The 18,531-nt window shown below is 41.4% G+C and overlaps 1 protein-coding gene across 1 annotated transcript in view; it reads left to right on the top strand.

The window, feature by feature from the left end:
• LOC310813399 (dihydropyrimidine dehydrogenase [NADP(+)]-like) overlaps positions 1-18,531 on the top strand; it is a gene marked incomplete at both ends in the record, with an annotated part of 123,357 nt that overhangs the window by 14,575 nt on the left and 90,251 nt on the right. Inside the window, 2 exon segments of the mRNA XM_083682370.1 lie at positions 6,752-6,799; positions 6,802-6,836. Coding sequence (XP_083538496.1) covers positions 6,752-6,799; positions 6,802-6,836 — 83 coding nt within the window.

Here is an 18,531-nt window from a genome sequence, read left to right as displayed (position 1 = left end):
CCCTACCTACCTACCTACCTACCTACCTACCTACCTACCTACCTACCTACCTACCTACCTACCTACTCCCCTATCTCCCTACCTACCTACCTCCCTACCTACCTATCTCCCTACCTACCTACCTATCTACCTACCTACCTACCTACCTACCTACCTACCTACCTACAGGTACATTTATTAAAATTGAAATAGAGAAATACCTCATGTACATAAGTATTCAGATCCTTTGCTAAGACACTCTTAAAATGAGCTAAAATACAAAAATGTCACAAACAAATCACTCAATTAGTTGAATTGAGTCCATCTTAATACAAGGATAATAGTTCATGTAATTTTGGAATTAATATCTTTGTTTTTATAAGGTCTCTGATTTGCATAGGAATCAATTACACATTGTGGATCAGGTTGTCATTACAAACTGAGCAAATGGAGAGGAACAAAACTGCTCAGGAATGCGACCCTGAGGAGACTTACAAAAATCTACAAAGTTGAATGGTGGAGAGGAAAAAGCACAGTCGATGGGACAACATCATCTCAGTCAGTCTACAAAATTGGTTTATAACCAAGTGGCTGAAAAGAATCCCTTAATGGAAAATAATCTATCTCATATCCATAATTGTGTTTGCAACAATGAAATTCAAGTGCTATAGAAAAGAAAGTGGCTGGAAATGTGTTTATTTGGTTTTACTACAAAGCATTAAGTTTGGTGCAAATCCAGCACATGCAATGCAGTTTCTGCACCATCTCTTGTGTGAAAAATAGTGGTAGCTGCATCAAGTTATGGGTATGTTTGTCACCGGCAGGGACTGGGGAGTTTGTCAGGATCAAGATAAAATTATGAAATTTGCTGAGTTGGTACTGACATCCTAATCTACACAGTATGTAATTGATTCCTATGCAAATCAGAGACCTTATACAAACAAAGATATTAATTCCAAAATTACATTAACTATTATCCTTGCATTAAGTTGGACTCAATTCAACTTATTGAGTGATTTGTTGATGACATTTTTGAATTTTAGCAAATTTTAAGAGTGTCATAGCAAAGAGTCTGAATACTTATGTACATGAGGTATTTCTGTATTTCAATTTGAATAAATTTACTGAAATTTCTAAAAACGTGTTTTCGCTTTGTCATTCTGGGGTATTGTGTGTGGATTGATGGCAAATTCTTTTAATTTAATCCATTTTAAATTGAGTCTATAACACAACAAAATGTGGAAAAAGTGAAGGGGTCTGAATACTTTCCGAAGGCACTGTACTTACCTACCATTCAGTCATTAACTCCAACATTATAGGTGCGTGCATAAATTACCTCTTCAAGCATTGGAGCGCGCGCTCCGGCATGCTGTGGGCCGTGCATTCTGGGGGATTTTCTTTATTCATTATTATAGTGTCATGCATTTAGGATGCCCAGCCCACGTGGGCTTACAGCACACTGTATTACAGTAGCAGAATGATCATGTACATATATACATGCACATATACATTTACACATTTATATAACCATACAACGATAAACAAGGACAAAGGATTGTAAGGACAATTTGGCTGGCAACAGTTTTATTTATCGGGTTTTCATTATTTTTATCGGCCAAAAGTCGGCTATTACCGGCTATAATGGAAAGACTGTTATCTACCTACCTACCTACCTGCCTGCCTGCCTGCCTGCCTGCCTGCCTGCCTGCCTGCCTGTCTAACTGCCTGCCTACCTGCCTGTCTAATAGTTATCTGCCTACCTAACTACTTACCCGCTCGTATAGACCCTCAGGTCTGTCAATAAGTCTACCTCATGAATTTTGATTGGGGAATTTTGTCCCCATACCTTAAAACTAACTTGTCTTACATGTTACAGTATGTTAGTATAAGTACTAAGACCTCAGTGAAGCTGGGTGACAACAGTGATTTAGAGCACATTTAGCCCCTGCCCATCCCTGTAATCGTCCTTTCTGTTCCGTGTCTGATCTGAGGCCTGTGCTTTGGTGTCAGAGAAGGCTTGTGGGAGGTTTATTAGGCATCTGAAGGTAATTGCTTTAATGAGCCACGATGAAAGCGAGAAGGGCAAAAATGCTTCATAAGTGAATCCTGACTGGAATTCGTTAAATGTCTTAAATTGCCTTTCATAATTATCACTCTGCACCAGGTCAGAGTCAAGGTCCCATAAAACGAGGGAGAAATGCATTTTTTCTTTTTTTAAATAGTCGTTTTTATTTCTATCACAATCAAATCTTAAGGAAGGAATTTCATCTTCCATTCATTTTCATGAGATGCATAAATTACGGCTATCGTTTCTCTTGGTGCTGGAACATTTTGTCTAATTGATAATTAAGCATTTCAGACATAGGAATAACATTTAACAATCTAACCCACGTCCCCCTTAGAGAGAATTACCACATTGATGTGCACAAATTTAAAAAGCAATGCAATAGATTTTTTCTTTTTTATTAATTACAAAAAATCAGACAGTAACTGTATTTTGACTGGCAAAATTGAAGTATATCATGGCTTAATTGAGCTGTATAACATGTTCTACCCATGGTATTGAATAAAAGATTCTTTTTCTTCTTGGCACTTTGAACCAATACAATTCATTCCAGTGACAATGAATGTCAATCTCTACTTAGGACAAAATGTATGCAACAATATTTGGACTTTGTCCCATGCAATAGGTGCCATATCCAACAGCAGGTCTTCGAGTGAGGAGATGTATTCTCATATTTTCATGTGAAAGAATTGTCCTCTCATGCAGTATTATGGATGAGATCACATTAGCAGTTTTGCCAGGTTTATGTGTCACTATTGAAGGGATATAAATTGAGTCAAACGAGGAGCAACTGCTTCACTCCATCACATTGAGATAAAAGTAAATGGATCATGCCTCTAATAGTTGGGCTGTGTGAAGACAGATTGCTCATTAAATGATTTGCATGTCGGAAAGAAGAGGAGATTAATTTCTATTCAGGAAATATGAAGATATCAAAACAAAAAATGGACCACAAATGGTTTATCATGCTGTCTACCTCTTGTTCGACTAATTTCTAGTGACAACTGCATGGTTATCTTGTCATTTCAGTTAAAACAAGATGACATGTTTTATTTCGAAAGAACAGAAGGCATACTTTGTCATTTAGGTGGAAGGATACAAATGTGCATTCAGGCATTTTGGTGGCGTGGCAATGTTGGTTTTATAGGTGATGGTGGGAGGCCAGTTGCGTACGAGCTGAAGATTAAACTTCAGCTCAAGAATATTTATTCCTTTTAAAAAGGGACAGCAATATCAGAGGTTGCATTTCACAGATCAACCTGAAAGGTTTGACAATTAACTTCTCTCCAAGATGCAGACACAGTAGGTGTTGTGATTGTAGGACATCCTCCGAGGACAAGAGTATATCTGAGGATATAGTACTGTGCTCCCATTATTTTCATTTGTGGAAGGGATACCTCTTAGATAGGCTATATATATATATATATATAATATATATATAGCCCATCTAAGAGGTATCACTTCCACAAATGAAAATTATATATATATATATATAATATGCCATTTAGCTGACACTTTTATCCAAAGCGACTTACATTCCAGTAAGTACATACAAGACTTAATTTCATACACCACCAGGAAGTCTCATTTTCCTCTTGAAGGGGCAATCATGGATTAGCCCATTGATTCTTGAAGTATATAACATATAAATGCATCATGAGCTCCATCCCTCAATTGTTGACCAAAAAAGTGACCGCTTTCTTATTTGAATTCCAGATTGCATCTTTAAGTATGTTAGGCCATATTTCGATGTTTTTCATACATCCTTGGTCCCTTGATCCTCAGGGTGTCTTGTAAACGTGCACCAGGAGTGGGTGATCCATAGGGGGCACTGTGATGAAACGTTGACATTCACTGTGTGGTTAAAGCAGGTCATTGTGAGCTAGTGAGTCAGATACTTTGCAAACGGGCTGCTTCGTTATCTTTGACTACCTCAGTATAATTACAAGACACTGATCAACCCAGTCATTGATTCTCTCCGCCTGATCAAATGTCAGGCTGCCGCTTTGCACCAGGATGGAGTACACTGTGTGTGTGTGTGTGTGTGTGGGGGGGGGGTGTATGCGTGTATGTGTGTGTCTGTGTCTGTGTGTCTGTGTGTGTGCGTGAAAGACAGAGAAAGAGAGATTGAGAGAGAGAGAGAATGAGAGAGGGAGAGAGAGAGAGAAAGAGAGAGGGAGAGAGATAGAGAAAGAGAGAGGGAGGGGGAGAGGGAGAGAGAGAGTGAGAGAGAGGGTATGGGGGTGGTTGTGATCGATGGGCTTTATCAGTTGGAACACACAGACCCCCCTCGTAATCCCAGCGGTGACCCTCTCTCCCTCCCCACTTCCATCATAGTATTAACTACCAGATACATGGATTATTACACCACAAGCACTTCCCTGCCTAAGCCGCTCTGATGGAGGGGTGGGGGGAGATTACATGAATATGGTTAAGATTTGATGTTAATAGAAATTTCCTTTCCCTCCAAGCATTTTCATGCTTGGTAATGTACAATAGAACACACAAAAGGCTTTCTTTATGCCTATTCAGCTTATGGCTTAGAGTACTCAGTGAAGTAATCGGAATGCATTTCACCCTCCCAACAGGCTTTTACATTTTGGTGTTTTATTAAGAGGATTATGGTAGGTCTGTTATGTGTGTCTTATGTTGTATTTCACTCTTAGTTGTCTAACTATTTATCCTCCTTTAAATATAGGGTTACATATATGGCACAATGTTGAAGGGGGTTGGTGGGGATGCCTAGGGAATCCGTGTTAGATCTTGGCAGACATAAAGAGAGGCGGGCCATATCAGTATGCCTAATGGCTCATATTAATCACAGTTATTTGAGATGAAAATTCATAAATCTCACCAGACAAGCTAATCTTTGTGTTCTGCTCAATTTGGGAATTCCCTTGAGCTGTGATGGTGAGCATGTGCTTCTAGAATGAATTTGTGAAAAGTTGAGCCGTCAAGTGTTCCATATGTCACATTCAGTTCTTATTCCTCTCTACCATTGCCTTGTAAGGTCAAAAAACGTAAACTGATTATACCCAAATGGTATAGACAGTGGACACATATACAGTTTTACAGACCTCAAATGTGAACTGTGAATACACACTCAAGGCCAAGAAAATATATTTTCTATACAGCAGTAGTGCTCTCATTCTACAGTTATAATGGAGCACCTCTGATATTCCATACTGTATTTGTGTGACAACCTGCTCAATGTGACACAACTGAACACTTACCCAACACCTCAACACCCCAGTGTTGAATTAATATTGCTGCTTTAGAAATGTAATATTCCACCCCTTGCCCAAAGGAATGATTCTGAGGAAATAAGCTTTTTTTTTTACATTGTATCCACATTCTTCTGAGATATCCAATATATCCATGTCATTCAGAAACTCGCGCAATACAATAATTATCAATTTCCATATCATTTAGTTGTTATTGTTCGAACAGCATAAACAAACACATTTGTTAATGCCAACCAATTAAATAAAAACTTCAATTGAGAGCATTGTGTGAGAATTCAATTTAGAAATCACTGACTTGTACTTTGGCTGCAATCATGGAAATTAGATGTCAATAGGAATTGGCAAGAGTTCCCTGTTATTAGATACAGTATGCAACCTTCTGCCTTTCTGCAATTTGGGCACATAACTGAGTTAGCCTTTTTGAATATTACAGTAGCACTACAGGACCAATGGTATGATAAATGTCAGCAGATACACTTATGGGAGGTACAACTTTATCCACAGTATATGGATAAAATGACTTCACTACCATTATATGTAATAGGTACACGTATCTTATGGATGAAGCTTGTAAGATATTGATGCTGTATAGCAGCAATGATGTTAATAACTATGCTATAAGCCAATGATTTCTTGAATTGTTGTGCATTACTTATACAACAACTGTAGCTCAGAGATGAGGTCTGCATTTGGCAAAATGAGTTTGGCTCTATCATAAGGCATTTGGGGCAATATTCCACTACCAACCCAGGTCTTAGACCACCTGACGTGATGCTGTGCTTTGTTACTGGTGGTGGTGGATCGGTTTGAAGAGTTGATTGTGTTGTTCAGTGTGGGTTATTAAAGACAAACATCCAGGCCTGTATGCTCTTCAGTTGGAGGAGAGGATTAGACTCTGTGGCCTCCTTATCAAGGCCCTGTGGTCACTGTGCACACACACACACACACACACACACACACACACACACACACACACACACACACACACCACTGCCTGAGGTGGGAGCTGAGTGGTTACCTGGCCGCCGGGAGGGCAGAGGGCCCTTCTGCACTAATCGCTAGAGTGTCAATAATGTCAGGCCTCTCCGGCTCTGTCCCGACCCCATGCTCATCTCCGGAGGGGTCCTGGGGATTTGATAGGGGTGTCGCCATGACAACGGCTCGCCCGGCTCCAAGAGAGACATGACGCACGGGATTGCCAGACCAATAACTTTGCAATAACCATTTTTGATGATTCACTCAAGGTCTTGAGCTAAGGTGCAATTTGCATGGAGATGAAAGATTTAAAAAAATCCCTGTGATAGTATTGAAGTGGATTAAGCCTAAAGCCAGAGTAATAGCCCCCCGATCAATGCAACGCATCAGAGACCAAACAGACAAACAAACACTCATACAGTACTTCCTGCCTCATCCCTCTATTTTCTCTTTTTTTCTCCCTCTCCCCTCTTCCTGTTAACGGCAGAGCTGCGTGAAGCTGGATAACAATTTCGATGACATCAAACACACAACTCTCTGAGCGAGCGTGGAGCACTTCGGGAAGCAATGAGGTAAGGCCCGGGTCACCATGGCAACAGTCACAGATGTGGCAAAGAGGCAGGAGGAGGAGAGGGAAAAAAGTCATTCTTCATTATTGGTCGAACAAATGAGTTTATTGCCACCATTCAGCTTTCCTCTCGAAGGTATTAATTTGTCAGTGGAGAAGCCTCCCCAGAGGGCCTAACTTGGTGCCTCATGGCTACTCCAGGCAAACTGCACACCACCAACATGTCAATGTTTAATTTATCCCCTCCCCCTTTATGGGTAGCCTGATAAGATATTAAAACTCTCTGAGATGTATAGCATGGATTGGTGTTCACGTTTTTTATGTGATGTTGAATAAATCAATTTGTACCACATCAATGTTTTGTTTTTTTAACTTCTATCTGGAGGCAGGGAACATGTTATGATTATTGAAGGGCTTATTTGCTCCAAGGCAATTGCAAATGTTTATTTTATTTTATTTTTTGCATCTCATCATGTTTTTGCAACAGATCATGTACAGCACATAATACGTTCCTACCTACATTGCTACAGTAATGGGGAAACCAATGTCATCATAATCATATTGTGATAGTTACAAGCCCGTTCTTTACCCTGAATTACTTTTGCAATTTATTTCCTCATTGTCATGGTTAAGACTACCACACATAAAACACTTTTCTTTATCATTCTTATAAATCAGCCCTTCTGTTTGACTAGATCCAGTCTAAGTCTGCACATTCTGATTGATGTTTCTGTTCCTCTTATGATCCATGTATTTTGATAGAATTTTCCATCCAAATTTCATCCCATTGATCTATAGCATATATTTTTCAATGGGGCTGTATGATAAGATGACAGAGCCCTATGTTGCGAGGAGAAAATCTCACTTAATCTTTTTAGCTTCATTAAAGTCAGATAGAATAGGATTAGAAGGAACTGCATGTAAATGAATATAATTCCTAGAGAAATTTAAACAGCTCAGAGATAAATACATCATCAGGGAGACACAAACATAATCAAAATAGCAATTAATTGAATCCCTATTATGAAGCATTGCCTGTTATTTGTCAGAATTACAACTGCCTAGAATGCACTAATTGGCAGAACCGATAGTTGGGATTATCCTTGTGTTCCTTCTCTCTCTCTCTCTCTCTCTCTCTCTTCCCTTTCTTCAGCTCACGCACAAAGCTAAAAAGTTGTTTCAGCAAAGCAGATCTCTCCCTCCCTCTCCTGCATTCACCTGATTGTAATTCCTCCTTAAACGACCGCCCACAGAGTCGAGCAACACAATTTGTTGAAAGATTCAGGTTTCCCTAAAAGCTAATAATGTAGCACATCAAAGCATAACGCGGGAGCCTTCATCTGTCGCTGATCAGAGGGACGTAAAGGCATTGGTGTCCTGGTCCTTAGGAGTGTGTGAGGTAGTCTAGGGTGACATTTGCCTTCATTAGGCCTAGCGGACAGAGTACCGTAGAGTCAATGCTCTGAGTGTGGAGGATGCTATGAACACCACACAGTAGTTGTCACAATACCGAACTTTTGACTGCAATACTGATACCATCTTAAGAATCACAATTTTGATTCTTATCCAACGATACCACAGCAAAAAAGAAAAACATCAGGCAAAGAAAAAGAGCATCCTATTAACAGAACACGGAGTCGGTTAACCATTCAGAGATTGCGTGGGAAGGGAAATGACGTTCTCCTATCCTGGATAGTGGCCTATTTTTCTGTCCAGTCCCAATGCTGCTATAACCTAAAAACCTGACTCCTGTGTCATGAAAAGTCCTCACGTTATTCTGTACTTCATAGGGAGCATTGTTATAGCACATATGGTGCCTATTCATGTCAATTCTCTGCTATTTCCTCTTGCGCATAATCTATATAATAATCTATTTCGTGCTGTGTGTTGCATGCATGAAAAGCTGCTCATTTTACAGATGAGAGCTAACTTTTTAATGTTATCATAGTGTCTTATATTCATGTTTAACTTCCTTATTCAACTGTTGGCCACACACAATCTGCACGTGTTACAAGGAGAGGAGCAATACTGCTATTGAAGGTGTAGCCAAAATCCATATCGCCGCGTGAATTTAGAGCAAGGTATCGTGATACTTTTGTAACACTACTACAGAGGGATAGGGATAATGGGCTTAAGTTAATGGGCTTATGTCTAAAACTGATCCCATCGTTTTTTGCAAGGATTCCCCCTGAAACGTGCTATTTTTGCTGTTAAAATGTGACTCCTCAAACGACAGGAAGAGTGCGGATAACCTTATTAATGCACACTAATGATGTGCAGTTCGCAAAACAAATGTTTCTTTTTGAACAACTCGAGTCATGATTAGTTTTCCCGAGTGACTCTTTCATTTGAGTAGTTCGTTTGCCCTGCTGGTTGCAGTGAGTACTACAGCAGGAATAATACGCGCCCCTCCGGCTCAGGGGCTTGGAGGCGTGCTCCGACCACCAACTGTTTAATTTGGTAATTGTTATCAGTACGATAGTAGGCTAAGGGCCATTACAATACACTTGTATAAAGGTCAATCAGGGTCAAAATGACTCATACCGAATCATTAATTTATTGTTCCTAACAAACATACAGTATGAAGCATGGAAATGTACCTGGTGCAGTGACATTCAGGCGGTAGAATTTCACAAAAGTGTGAGAGGGAGCCCCACTGGCTGCAGCACAAATCCTTATTACCGTATATAACCGTTTATACCGGACCTCCATCAGCGACCCGGGGGGGGGTGGGGGTGCCTGGACGTGGGAAGAGGACTCTCCTTCATTGGCTTGACCCTGGCCACATGGAAGGTAGGGTGCACCCTCAGGGATCTGGGGAGTCTGAGCTGCACAGCAACAGGGTTAATAACCTTGGAGATGGGGAAGGGACCCACAAACCGGGATTCCACTCTTAAGGGGAGGTCCCGAGTGGACAGCCATACCCTCTGGACAGGCCGGTAAGTGGGGGTGGGGGTTTGCCGATGGTCCGCCATCCTCTTGTACCGAGCCAAGGTTCTGAGGAGCACCTGCCGGGCCTGGCTCCAGGTGCAGCGACACCGCCGAACGAATGCTTGGGCAGAGGGGACGCTGACCTCCGTCTCCAGGTCAGGGAACAGTGGTGGCTGGTAACCGTAGGTGCACTGGAAGGGGGAGAGGCCAGAAGCAGAACCCTGCAGGGTGTTGTGGGCATACTCGACCCAGGTGAGGTGCTTGCTCCAGGTGGCTGGGTTCTGGGACACAACATACCGTAGGCAGGTCTCCAGCTCCTGGTTGAGCCGCTCGGTCTGGCCATTGGACTGGGGGTGGTACCCGGAGGAGAGACTGACGGTGGCACTGAGAAGAGAGCAGAATGCCTTCCAGAATCAAGAGATGAATTGCGGCCCCCCGATCTGACTCCACATCCCTAGGGAATCCATGGATACGGAAAACATGATACAACAGTGCCTCCACCGTCTCCTTGGCGGACGACAATTTAGACAGAGGGATGAAGTGCACCATTTTAGAAAATCTGTTCACCACCGTCAGAATGGTGGTGTTACTTTCCGAGGGAGGTAACCCCGTGATGAAGTCCAGACAGATGTCAGTCCGGATGGGACGTATGACACGAAGGTACAAAGACAAACTGGCACAGAGACAGACTAAATACACAGGGAAGGATGATGAGAAACAGGTGAAACCAATCAGGGCGGGGTAGACGATCACACAGGCGGGAAACACACAAGGACAGGTAGCAAAGTGTCTGAAATGAGAGACAAGGTGAGTGACACAAAAATAAACAGGAAACAATAAATGAATAACATGAAACAAAGACAAACATGAACTAAGGAAAAGGATGAGATGTTACAAGATGTCCTTGAACAGAACCCAAGACGTGGCAGTTCCTCTAATGGAGAAATCTCAGATCTGTCCTTGTAAATGCGTAGAGCGCCCGTCTATCCTCAGGAGAAGAAGCGGTGGGTGATGTTCAATAGCACTTCATACAAATGACTTCGGGAAGGAACGCGGTGTTAGGATGTATTGTAATCTTAGAGTTGCCAGGGGCAAACTGAGTGCATGAAGGATGAACCCGAGAGCACACCATGGTCAAGGTTAGCAACAAAGCCATCTTATAAGACAAAGTCTCAAAGTCGATGGTCACCAAAGGCTTGATCGAGCACAGGTGGCCTATAGACCAGACGGATGTGGTGCGCTCCCTTCACAAAATGACGGACATGGGGTGTTCCCGAAAAGTTGGTGGCCAGGTAGCCTTTATAGCAGGTCCTGTAAGAAGGCTATTCACATCAATCCAACTGTACAATGTGCAGGAAATTATGAACCCTGTAAACATTATTCTGATACCTATTATACTTTTTAAAGTATTCATCTTTTTGAACTCCAAAAACTGTCACTCATTAACATGGTGGAATGTTGATTTAGGCCAACATTCTGTGAGCTCCATTGTTACTGCAACTGCCATGGAACTTTCAGAACTCTAAATATCTAAAAATAAAAACACCATGAGACCTGCAGAACTCATTCTTCGGGCCCCAATGAAATGCATGTTCAATTGACTGAAGACTGACTTGGCTAGTAAAGAACTTTCAACTTTTTGGCCCTGAAAAACTCCCTAGTTGCTATGGCAGTATGTTTAGGGCCATTGTTGTACTGTACGATGAAGCGCCCCAAGGCATCAAGTACAAGGCATTTGCTTGTACTCGAGCAGACAAGATGTTGCTGTACACTTCAGAATACATTCTGCTGCTGCTGTCAGCAGTAACATCATCAATTAAGACAAGTTAGCCAGTTCTTATGACAGCTATACATGCTTGGGCCATAGCACCCCCTCCACCTTGGGCAGATAATTTTTTCTGCAAATTTCCTCTTGCAATCACTCTGGTACACTTGTCTTATCTGTCCAGAAAGAGCTTTTTCCAGACCTCTGCAAGCTTTTTAGGTACGTTTTAGCACACCATTCTCTTTGAGGATAATATGCCTACCTCCTGGAGAGTGTTTCTAATCTGTGGGGCAGTTTTTTTTTTCGTTTTTTTTTTTCTTAATTGTGTTGAGCATTCTTTGGTCATCCACTGTAGGAGTCTTCCTTGGCCTACCAGCCTGTTTGCGATTCCTGAGCTCACCAGTGCTGTCTTTCGTTTTCTACAAAATCTTGATTTTGGCTGTTGATTTATATGATATTTCAGCCTCATAATGGCTTCCTTAACTTTCATTGATGTCTCTTTGGTCCTCATGTCAAGCAAATTTTTCCAATACTTTTGGAGCCCTGAAATAGGGGGACTATGTAATTTCTAAATGGTGAAACCAATCTGAAAAGAGAAAACATTGAATTAAAGCTGATAATCTCTACTTTAACCTCATAGTAATTGTTTGATTTAAAATCCCAACTATCTATCTATCTATCTATCTATCTATCTATCTATCTATCTATCTATCTATCTATCTATCTATCTATCTATCTATCTATCCATCCATCCATCCATCCATCCATCCATCCATCCATCCATCCACTTATCCATCTGTTTATAGTCAAAATCATCAACTACCAAAATAAGACTTTTCAAGCCCACAAAGTTTCTTCAGGAACTTCCTTTTCTAGTTTGTATTTGGTTTTATCCAGTTTGTTCCAGCTGTAATAGCCAAAATACGAGTGTATGACACAACTTTAATTGCTTGAGTTAACAAGGTTAGCTACAAATCATAGCCAGGATATTCAAAATGAATCCCCATAAACCTTTCACCCAAATGCAAGTGTGAGAGCATAAATCTCAGCAATAATGGCAGTATTCCTTGGATATAAATGGTAAATCCTTAAATTATGTTCTTGCATTTGCTGAGTGACTTGATTCGGGTCAGGTCACTGTGCTCTTGAAATAGCATATCTCATGAAATGAGAGGAGAAAACTGAAGTCATGAATACATGTGAGCTTGTAAGATATGATGAATATCTCCATCACCTGTGTCGTAGCTGTTGATAAAACAAAGGGGAAAAAGCAGGATATTTTATGAGGCATATACATTACAACCAGGAAGCAATGAAAATAGAATGTGACTGTTGTGATGTAGAGCATGATACAAAACTGTACTGCACCCATCTGATCTACAGTCTGATCGACTGTATTTCATCATTTTCATAGTATGAAACATACAGTACATGTAGTTCCCCATGGATACCTAGTGACAGGCAGTATGGTGTCATACAGCAGTCATTATGGCTCCAATGGGAAGGTTAGCTGCCTGTATGCCCACTTGTTCCTCATGTTATGAGGAACAGGTACACCTATATATGTCATTTAGCTGACGAGAGTCCACCTATATATGTCATTTAGCTGACGCTTTTATCCAAAGTGACTTACATTGCAGTGAGTGCATACATTTTTCAGTATACTGTATATGGTCCCAGCGGGAATCGACCCCACAACCTAAGCGCCATGCTCTACCAACTGAGCCACAGAGGACCACCTGTTACCTTTGTGTGTTCCTGCTCCCTTTCATTCTACCCCTGACTGATAAGCAGCTTACAGGAGTGAGCCTTCAGTCAAATAACCTCTTTAGCTTTGCCAGGGAATGGATGCTGGAGTGGGGTACGAGAGAGGGACAAAGGGGTGTGTGTGGTGGACATGGCAAGAGAGGTGTCAGAGGTCAAAGTAAAGGTCAGAACTGAAGCTTTCCTTTTAGTTAGTATGGTGACGACTAATGAATGCTGCAGCATGCCCCCACATATACTTGAAGAGCTGCTGCATAATTACATCCCCCCCCCCCCCACACACACACACAGAAGCACACTCACACACAATCTCACAAACGTGTTCTCTCTCTCTCTCTCGCTCTCTCTCTCCATCCCTACCCGTCACTCTTGATGGAGGTGACAGAACAGAGGTTTGGGGTGTAGAACGGATCACATCCTGTGTCCATGCCCCCCCCCCCCACATAGGATACACACATACATACATTTCCACCTGCTATGCTTTCAACAGTCTGAGAGACACATCGCTAGTCATGGAGAGGAGGTAAGGGCAGAACTGTAGCTTGCCATGTCCATCCACTGAGAGATGGTTGTCGTTGCCTTAAATGAAAGCTTGCGTTTCAGAAAAGATGTTTGTACTGGTGCACATCACTCTTTCTTTTGATTTCCTCTTATTGTAGGCTTCTCTCTGCTGCTGCAGCTCAGCTGTGAGTGATGAACTTGCCAGGGAACATCACTACCCTGAAAGCAGCCTGGGCCACGTTGAATAGCTGTATGAATTTCAATGTTAGTTCACAAATCCGGAGACCTTGGGAGGACTTTGTATGACTCTTGTCAATGTTTCTTTCTTGGAAATGATGGGTATTTATTGGATCAAGGCTAAAGCTTGGAAAATGGAAAATGGGCTTTTCAGTTTGTCATTTTCAAAAAAGGAAAAAGAATAGAATTACAATTGTATCATTAGGCATATGGTACATATTTGCTTTATTCTGTTTCAACAAAACCTTTTTAGATTAAAAGCCATTCTTTTTTTGAGGGCCATTCTTCAATTGATTCAATTCCGGAATTTCAACCCCGTGGGGGATATTTTGATGATATTTGAAAGGCCTTTTCTGTTGTGTGGTCATAATCATTATCTTGTCAAATGACATTCTAAGCTGAAAATTGTTGTCTTGTGTTTGATTCTGTATCCATTTCAGCAATAAAACCAGAAAGGCACTCTCTTCACATTTAAATGGCCGTTTTGCCATCTGTGTTTTACCACACTCCAATTTTACCCTCTGGTATGTAGACACTTAAGAACTTAAGACAGAAGCATTTGCAAGCTTACAAAACCCACATAAACTTCATGGCACACTCTCTACAATCATTTTTAGGTCTGTAATAACATTATTGCAAAGTGTGGGAGCTAGTAAAATATTTATCTCATAGTGAGTCATGCAAAAGTTAAAGAAGGGAATAGGAAAATGGCACACTTAATAAAAAGGAAAGTATACAGTGCTGCTTGAAAGTTTGTGAACCTTACGGGGATGGTCATTATTTTTGTATAAAATATTAAAATGAATCTTTATCTAAACCCCAATTCATAATAAAGACATCCCAAATAAAGGACAGAAACAAAAAAATATGATATATTTTCATTGTTTATTTAACGAAAGTGGTTTATTTAACAAAAACTCAGATTTCATGTTTGCAAAAATATGTGAAGCTCTTCAGTCAATAGCTTGTGGCACCTCCATTAGCAGCGATAACTTGGAGTAAACGTCTCGTATAGCCACTAGTCAGTCTCTGACATCTGTTTTGAGGGATTTTTGCCCACTCCTCCTTACAGAACTCAGCCAATTGAGTGAGGTTTGAGGGGTGTCTGGCATGAACTGCCCGCTTCAGGTCCTGCCACAGCATCTCGATTGGATTTAAGTCAGAACTTTGACTTGGCCAATCCAAAACACAAATGTTCTTTCTCCATTCTTTGGTAGATTTGCTTGAATGCTTTGGGTCGTTGTCTTGTTGGAAGACCCATTTTCAGCCCAGCTTTAGCTCCTTGACTGACGGCTTGAATCTCCTTGTATACCTCTGAGTCGTCCAGGTCCAGAGGGGGAAAAGCAGCCCCTGATCTTGACATTCCCACCACCATGCTTGACTTTTGGGATAAGGTTCTTTCGGTGGTAGGCAGTGTTGGGTTTTCGCCAAACATAGTGGTTTTGATTGTGACCAAAAATGTCAATTTTGGACTCATCTGTCCAGAGAACAGACTTCCAGAAACCTTCAGGCTTGTCCAGTTGGTTCTTTTTTGACAGTAGAAGCTTCTTCCTAGCAACCCTCCCATGAATGCCATTTCGATTCAGTGTTCTTCTTATTGTTGAAGCATGCACAGTTACCTGAGATGCAGCATGGGAGGTCTGCAAATCTCTAGATGTTATGTTTGGGTTGGCTTTTATCTAATTTATTATTTTTCTTGTGGCTCTTGGGGATATTTTGGAAGGGCGTCCACTTCTAGACCGAGTTGCTGTCATGTTAAATGCTCTCCATTTGTAAATGATTTGCCTCACAGTGGACTGATGGAGCTCAAATCTTGTTGAGGTGATTTTATAGCCTTCCCCAGACTGATGTGCTCTTACTACCCTCTTCCTGATGTCCTCTGAGATCTCCTTTCCTCTCAGCATGGTACCTGTATGGGTAACACAAAACTGAGCAGGTTTCTTATTTCTATTTATCAGAGTCCCGCCCAAACTCTTTCCTAAAGATCTCTCCTTTGATTGGTTCATTTGGTACTCAATTAATTACCCACCTGATTCTACTTACCTACTTGATTTAACCAATGCAACTTGGGGTTCACTAATTGTTGCACCTGCACTAATTTCTTTATAATTTAGTTTTTCTACTACACGCATGATTTCCTCTAAACCAACATATGGAATTGGTAAATATAAACCTGTTATGCCAGATAAAAAAGATCTTGGTTCTGATTAAATACGGATTTCATGGTAAAAACATCTATACATAAAAAAAATCTATAATTGCACAAGGGGTTTACATACTTTCAAGCAGTAAGAAAAAGTCTCTGCTTGTTACTATGTTTTGCTGGCTGCCTTGGCTACGTGTCCTATAAGACAGGGCCACTATCACTCCCACTGTTCCTCCCTGGGATTGGCCAGGGGTCAGCACCAGTGTCCTACCCATTACCTCTGCTCATTAACTGGGAGCCGTGCTCAGTGGCTGTAGCCAGCACTCTGTTAACGCTGATCTGGGGTCAGGCCTAGGGTGCTAATTGGAGGATTGTGGGGGATTATTGCTGAGCGGGTCTGTGAGCTCACACACTGCTCTCTGCTGTCCCCTGCAGTTTGTAATTATTATCATCATCATCAGTATCTTAGTCCAAGGGCTACTGCTACTAAGGGGCCTTCTTTAGGTCATCACGAGGAAAGCTTAATGTGTTTGAGAATATAGTAATAAGTAATCATTGCAGAAATTGTTTAAAACTGACATCAAGCAGTTGACGAACTGTGTGAAGTGATGTCTTCCATGACATGTACAGTTTGTGGCTTCAACAGTATGCTTTCATGTTCCATTAAGAATTCTCACAAACAAATTGACACGGCTAATGTGTGGTATTTTAGATAATGAAGGTCCTTGTGTGATGTTTGATTTAAATATTTGAATTGTTGATTTGAATATTAAGTACACTTCTCCCTTTTCCTAGCCCCCGATAAAGAGGGAACTTTAATTGGTTTAAAACTTTGACAGTTAAAGCAATTAAGATGACAGGTGAACATGTAAAAGGACGATGTTCATTATAACCCCTACCTGTCTGCCTTGACAGCTCCCTACATACACCCTGCTCGAACTGTTACCATGGCTCCACTGTGCCTTTGATTTTATTTAACTCCCGGTTTCAACAATTTAGCTGGGGAAATGTGTCAATGGAACCACGTCTGTGTCATGGGGTGCAAACAATGCCTAAGCCATGGCTCTTTGTATTCAGGGCAGTGGAATTTGACTGCTGTGTCTCTCACTAAAGGATTATTGGGCTTGAATTGTAGACATCATGGTAAATTACATTACCTTGAAAACACTAGGTATTTTTTGTGGTTTGTTTTAGCGCGGTTTTTGTTGTTGTGATGAGATAGTGTGTGTTGATTTAAAGAAGAAAAACATAATTTCTTTCAATATCGTATATGAAATGTTGTTATTGCAGTAGAATACTAGGTGGGCCTTTTTTATCTAAATGCATTGTTGGCCTGTTACAAACAATGTATATACTAATAACTACTAAAATATGCAGTCTTGTAGCGTTTTCTATTGCATATACCATGGATGACACACTATAAGTCTTTGACATCCTAAACCGTGGACAGAGAAAACGTTAGGCCTAAATGTAATTGTAACCCAGTGGCAGGATGATATGCATTCATCCACACACACACGCAGCGCACGCGCACACACACACACACACACACACACACACACACACACACACACACACACACACACACACACAGACACACACACGTGTGTTCTCTCTCTCTCTCTATCTCTCTCTCTCTCCATCCCTACCTGTCACTCTTGATGGAGGTGACAGAACAGAAGTAGGGGGTGTAGATCCCCCCCCCCCTCCGCCCCTGCCCCCTCAGTCCCTCTGTGATGCTTTCGTGGGTATTGTGTGCAGCTGTTGGATATCCCCGGTCTGATCTGTGGTGGACCTCAACAGGGCAGCTTTGACAGGCATGATGGGTCCGGTGGTAACCTGTGTGCATGGCCTAATCTAACCTCACCTGGCTTTGATTCCCCGCAGGACACTCCTGACCCACACTGCTGACATCATTAAACATGTGTGGGAGAGAGTGAGCCCTGGCCGCCAACACCACTGGTACCCCTGTGTCAGGACCAACCTGTCAAGAACACAACAAATCAATATACTCAATACGAATCAATATACTGTATGTTAAAGAGGGACTGCACTGGCTGATTTTGCCTTGATTTTCCTCCTCCTCATTTGAAAAAAAATGCAACTGAGAACGAGACTTGTTTCTCAGAGGTGTGGTTTGATGTACCATCGAAAACCCCACCTTCAAATTTTCAGGGAACGAAGCGTCATAACTCTCCGCAAAACGTGGTCTATTCTCGTACCGACTCAATTTAGACTGAACATGAAAATACTGAATACTAATGTAATACTAATACTAATACTAAATAATTATGTCCAAAGTTAACGTTTAGTCAATTTATGACTAGATTTGATAGTATATGACTACCACCGATG

Source organism: Argentina silus (genome assembly GCF_951799395.1).
Source record: "Argentina silus genome assembly, chromosome: 1".
Taxonomy (NCBI): Eukaryota; Metazoa; Chordata; class Actinopteri; order Argentiniformes; family Argentinidae; genus Argentina; species Argentina silus.
The sequence above is the reverse complement of the archived record's forward strand: the minus strand, read 5'-3'. Positions and strand labels throughout refer to the sequence as shown.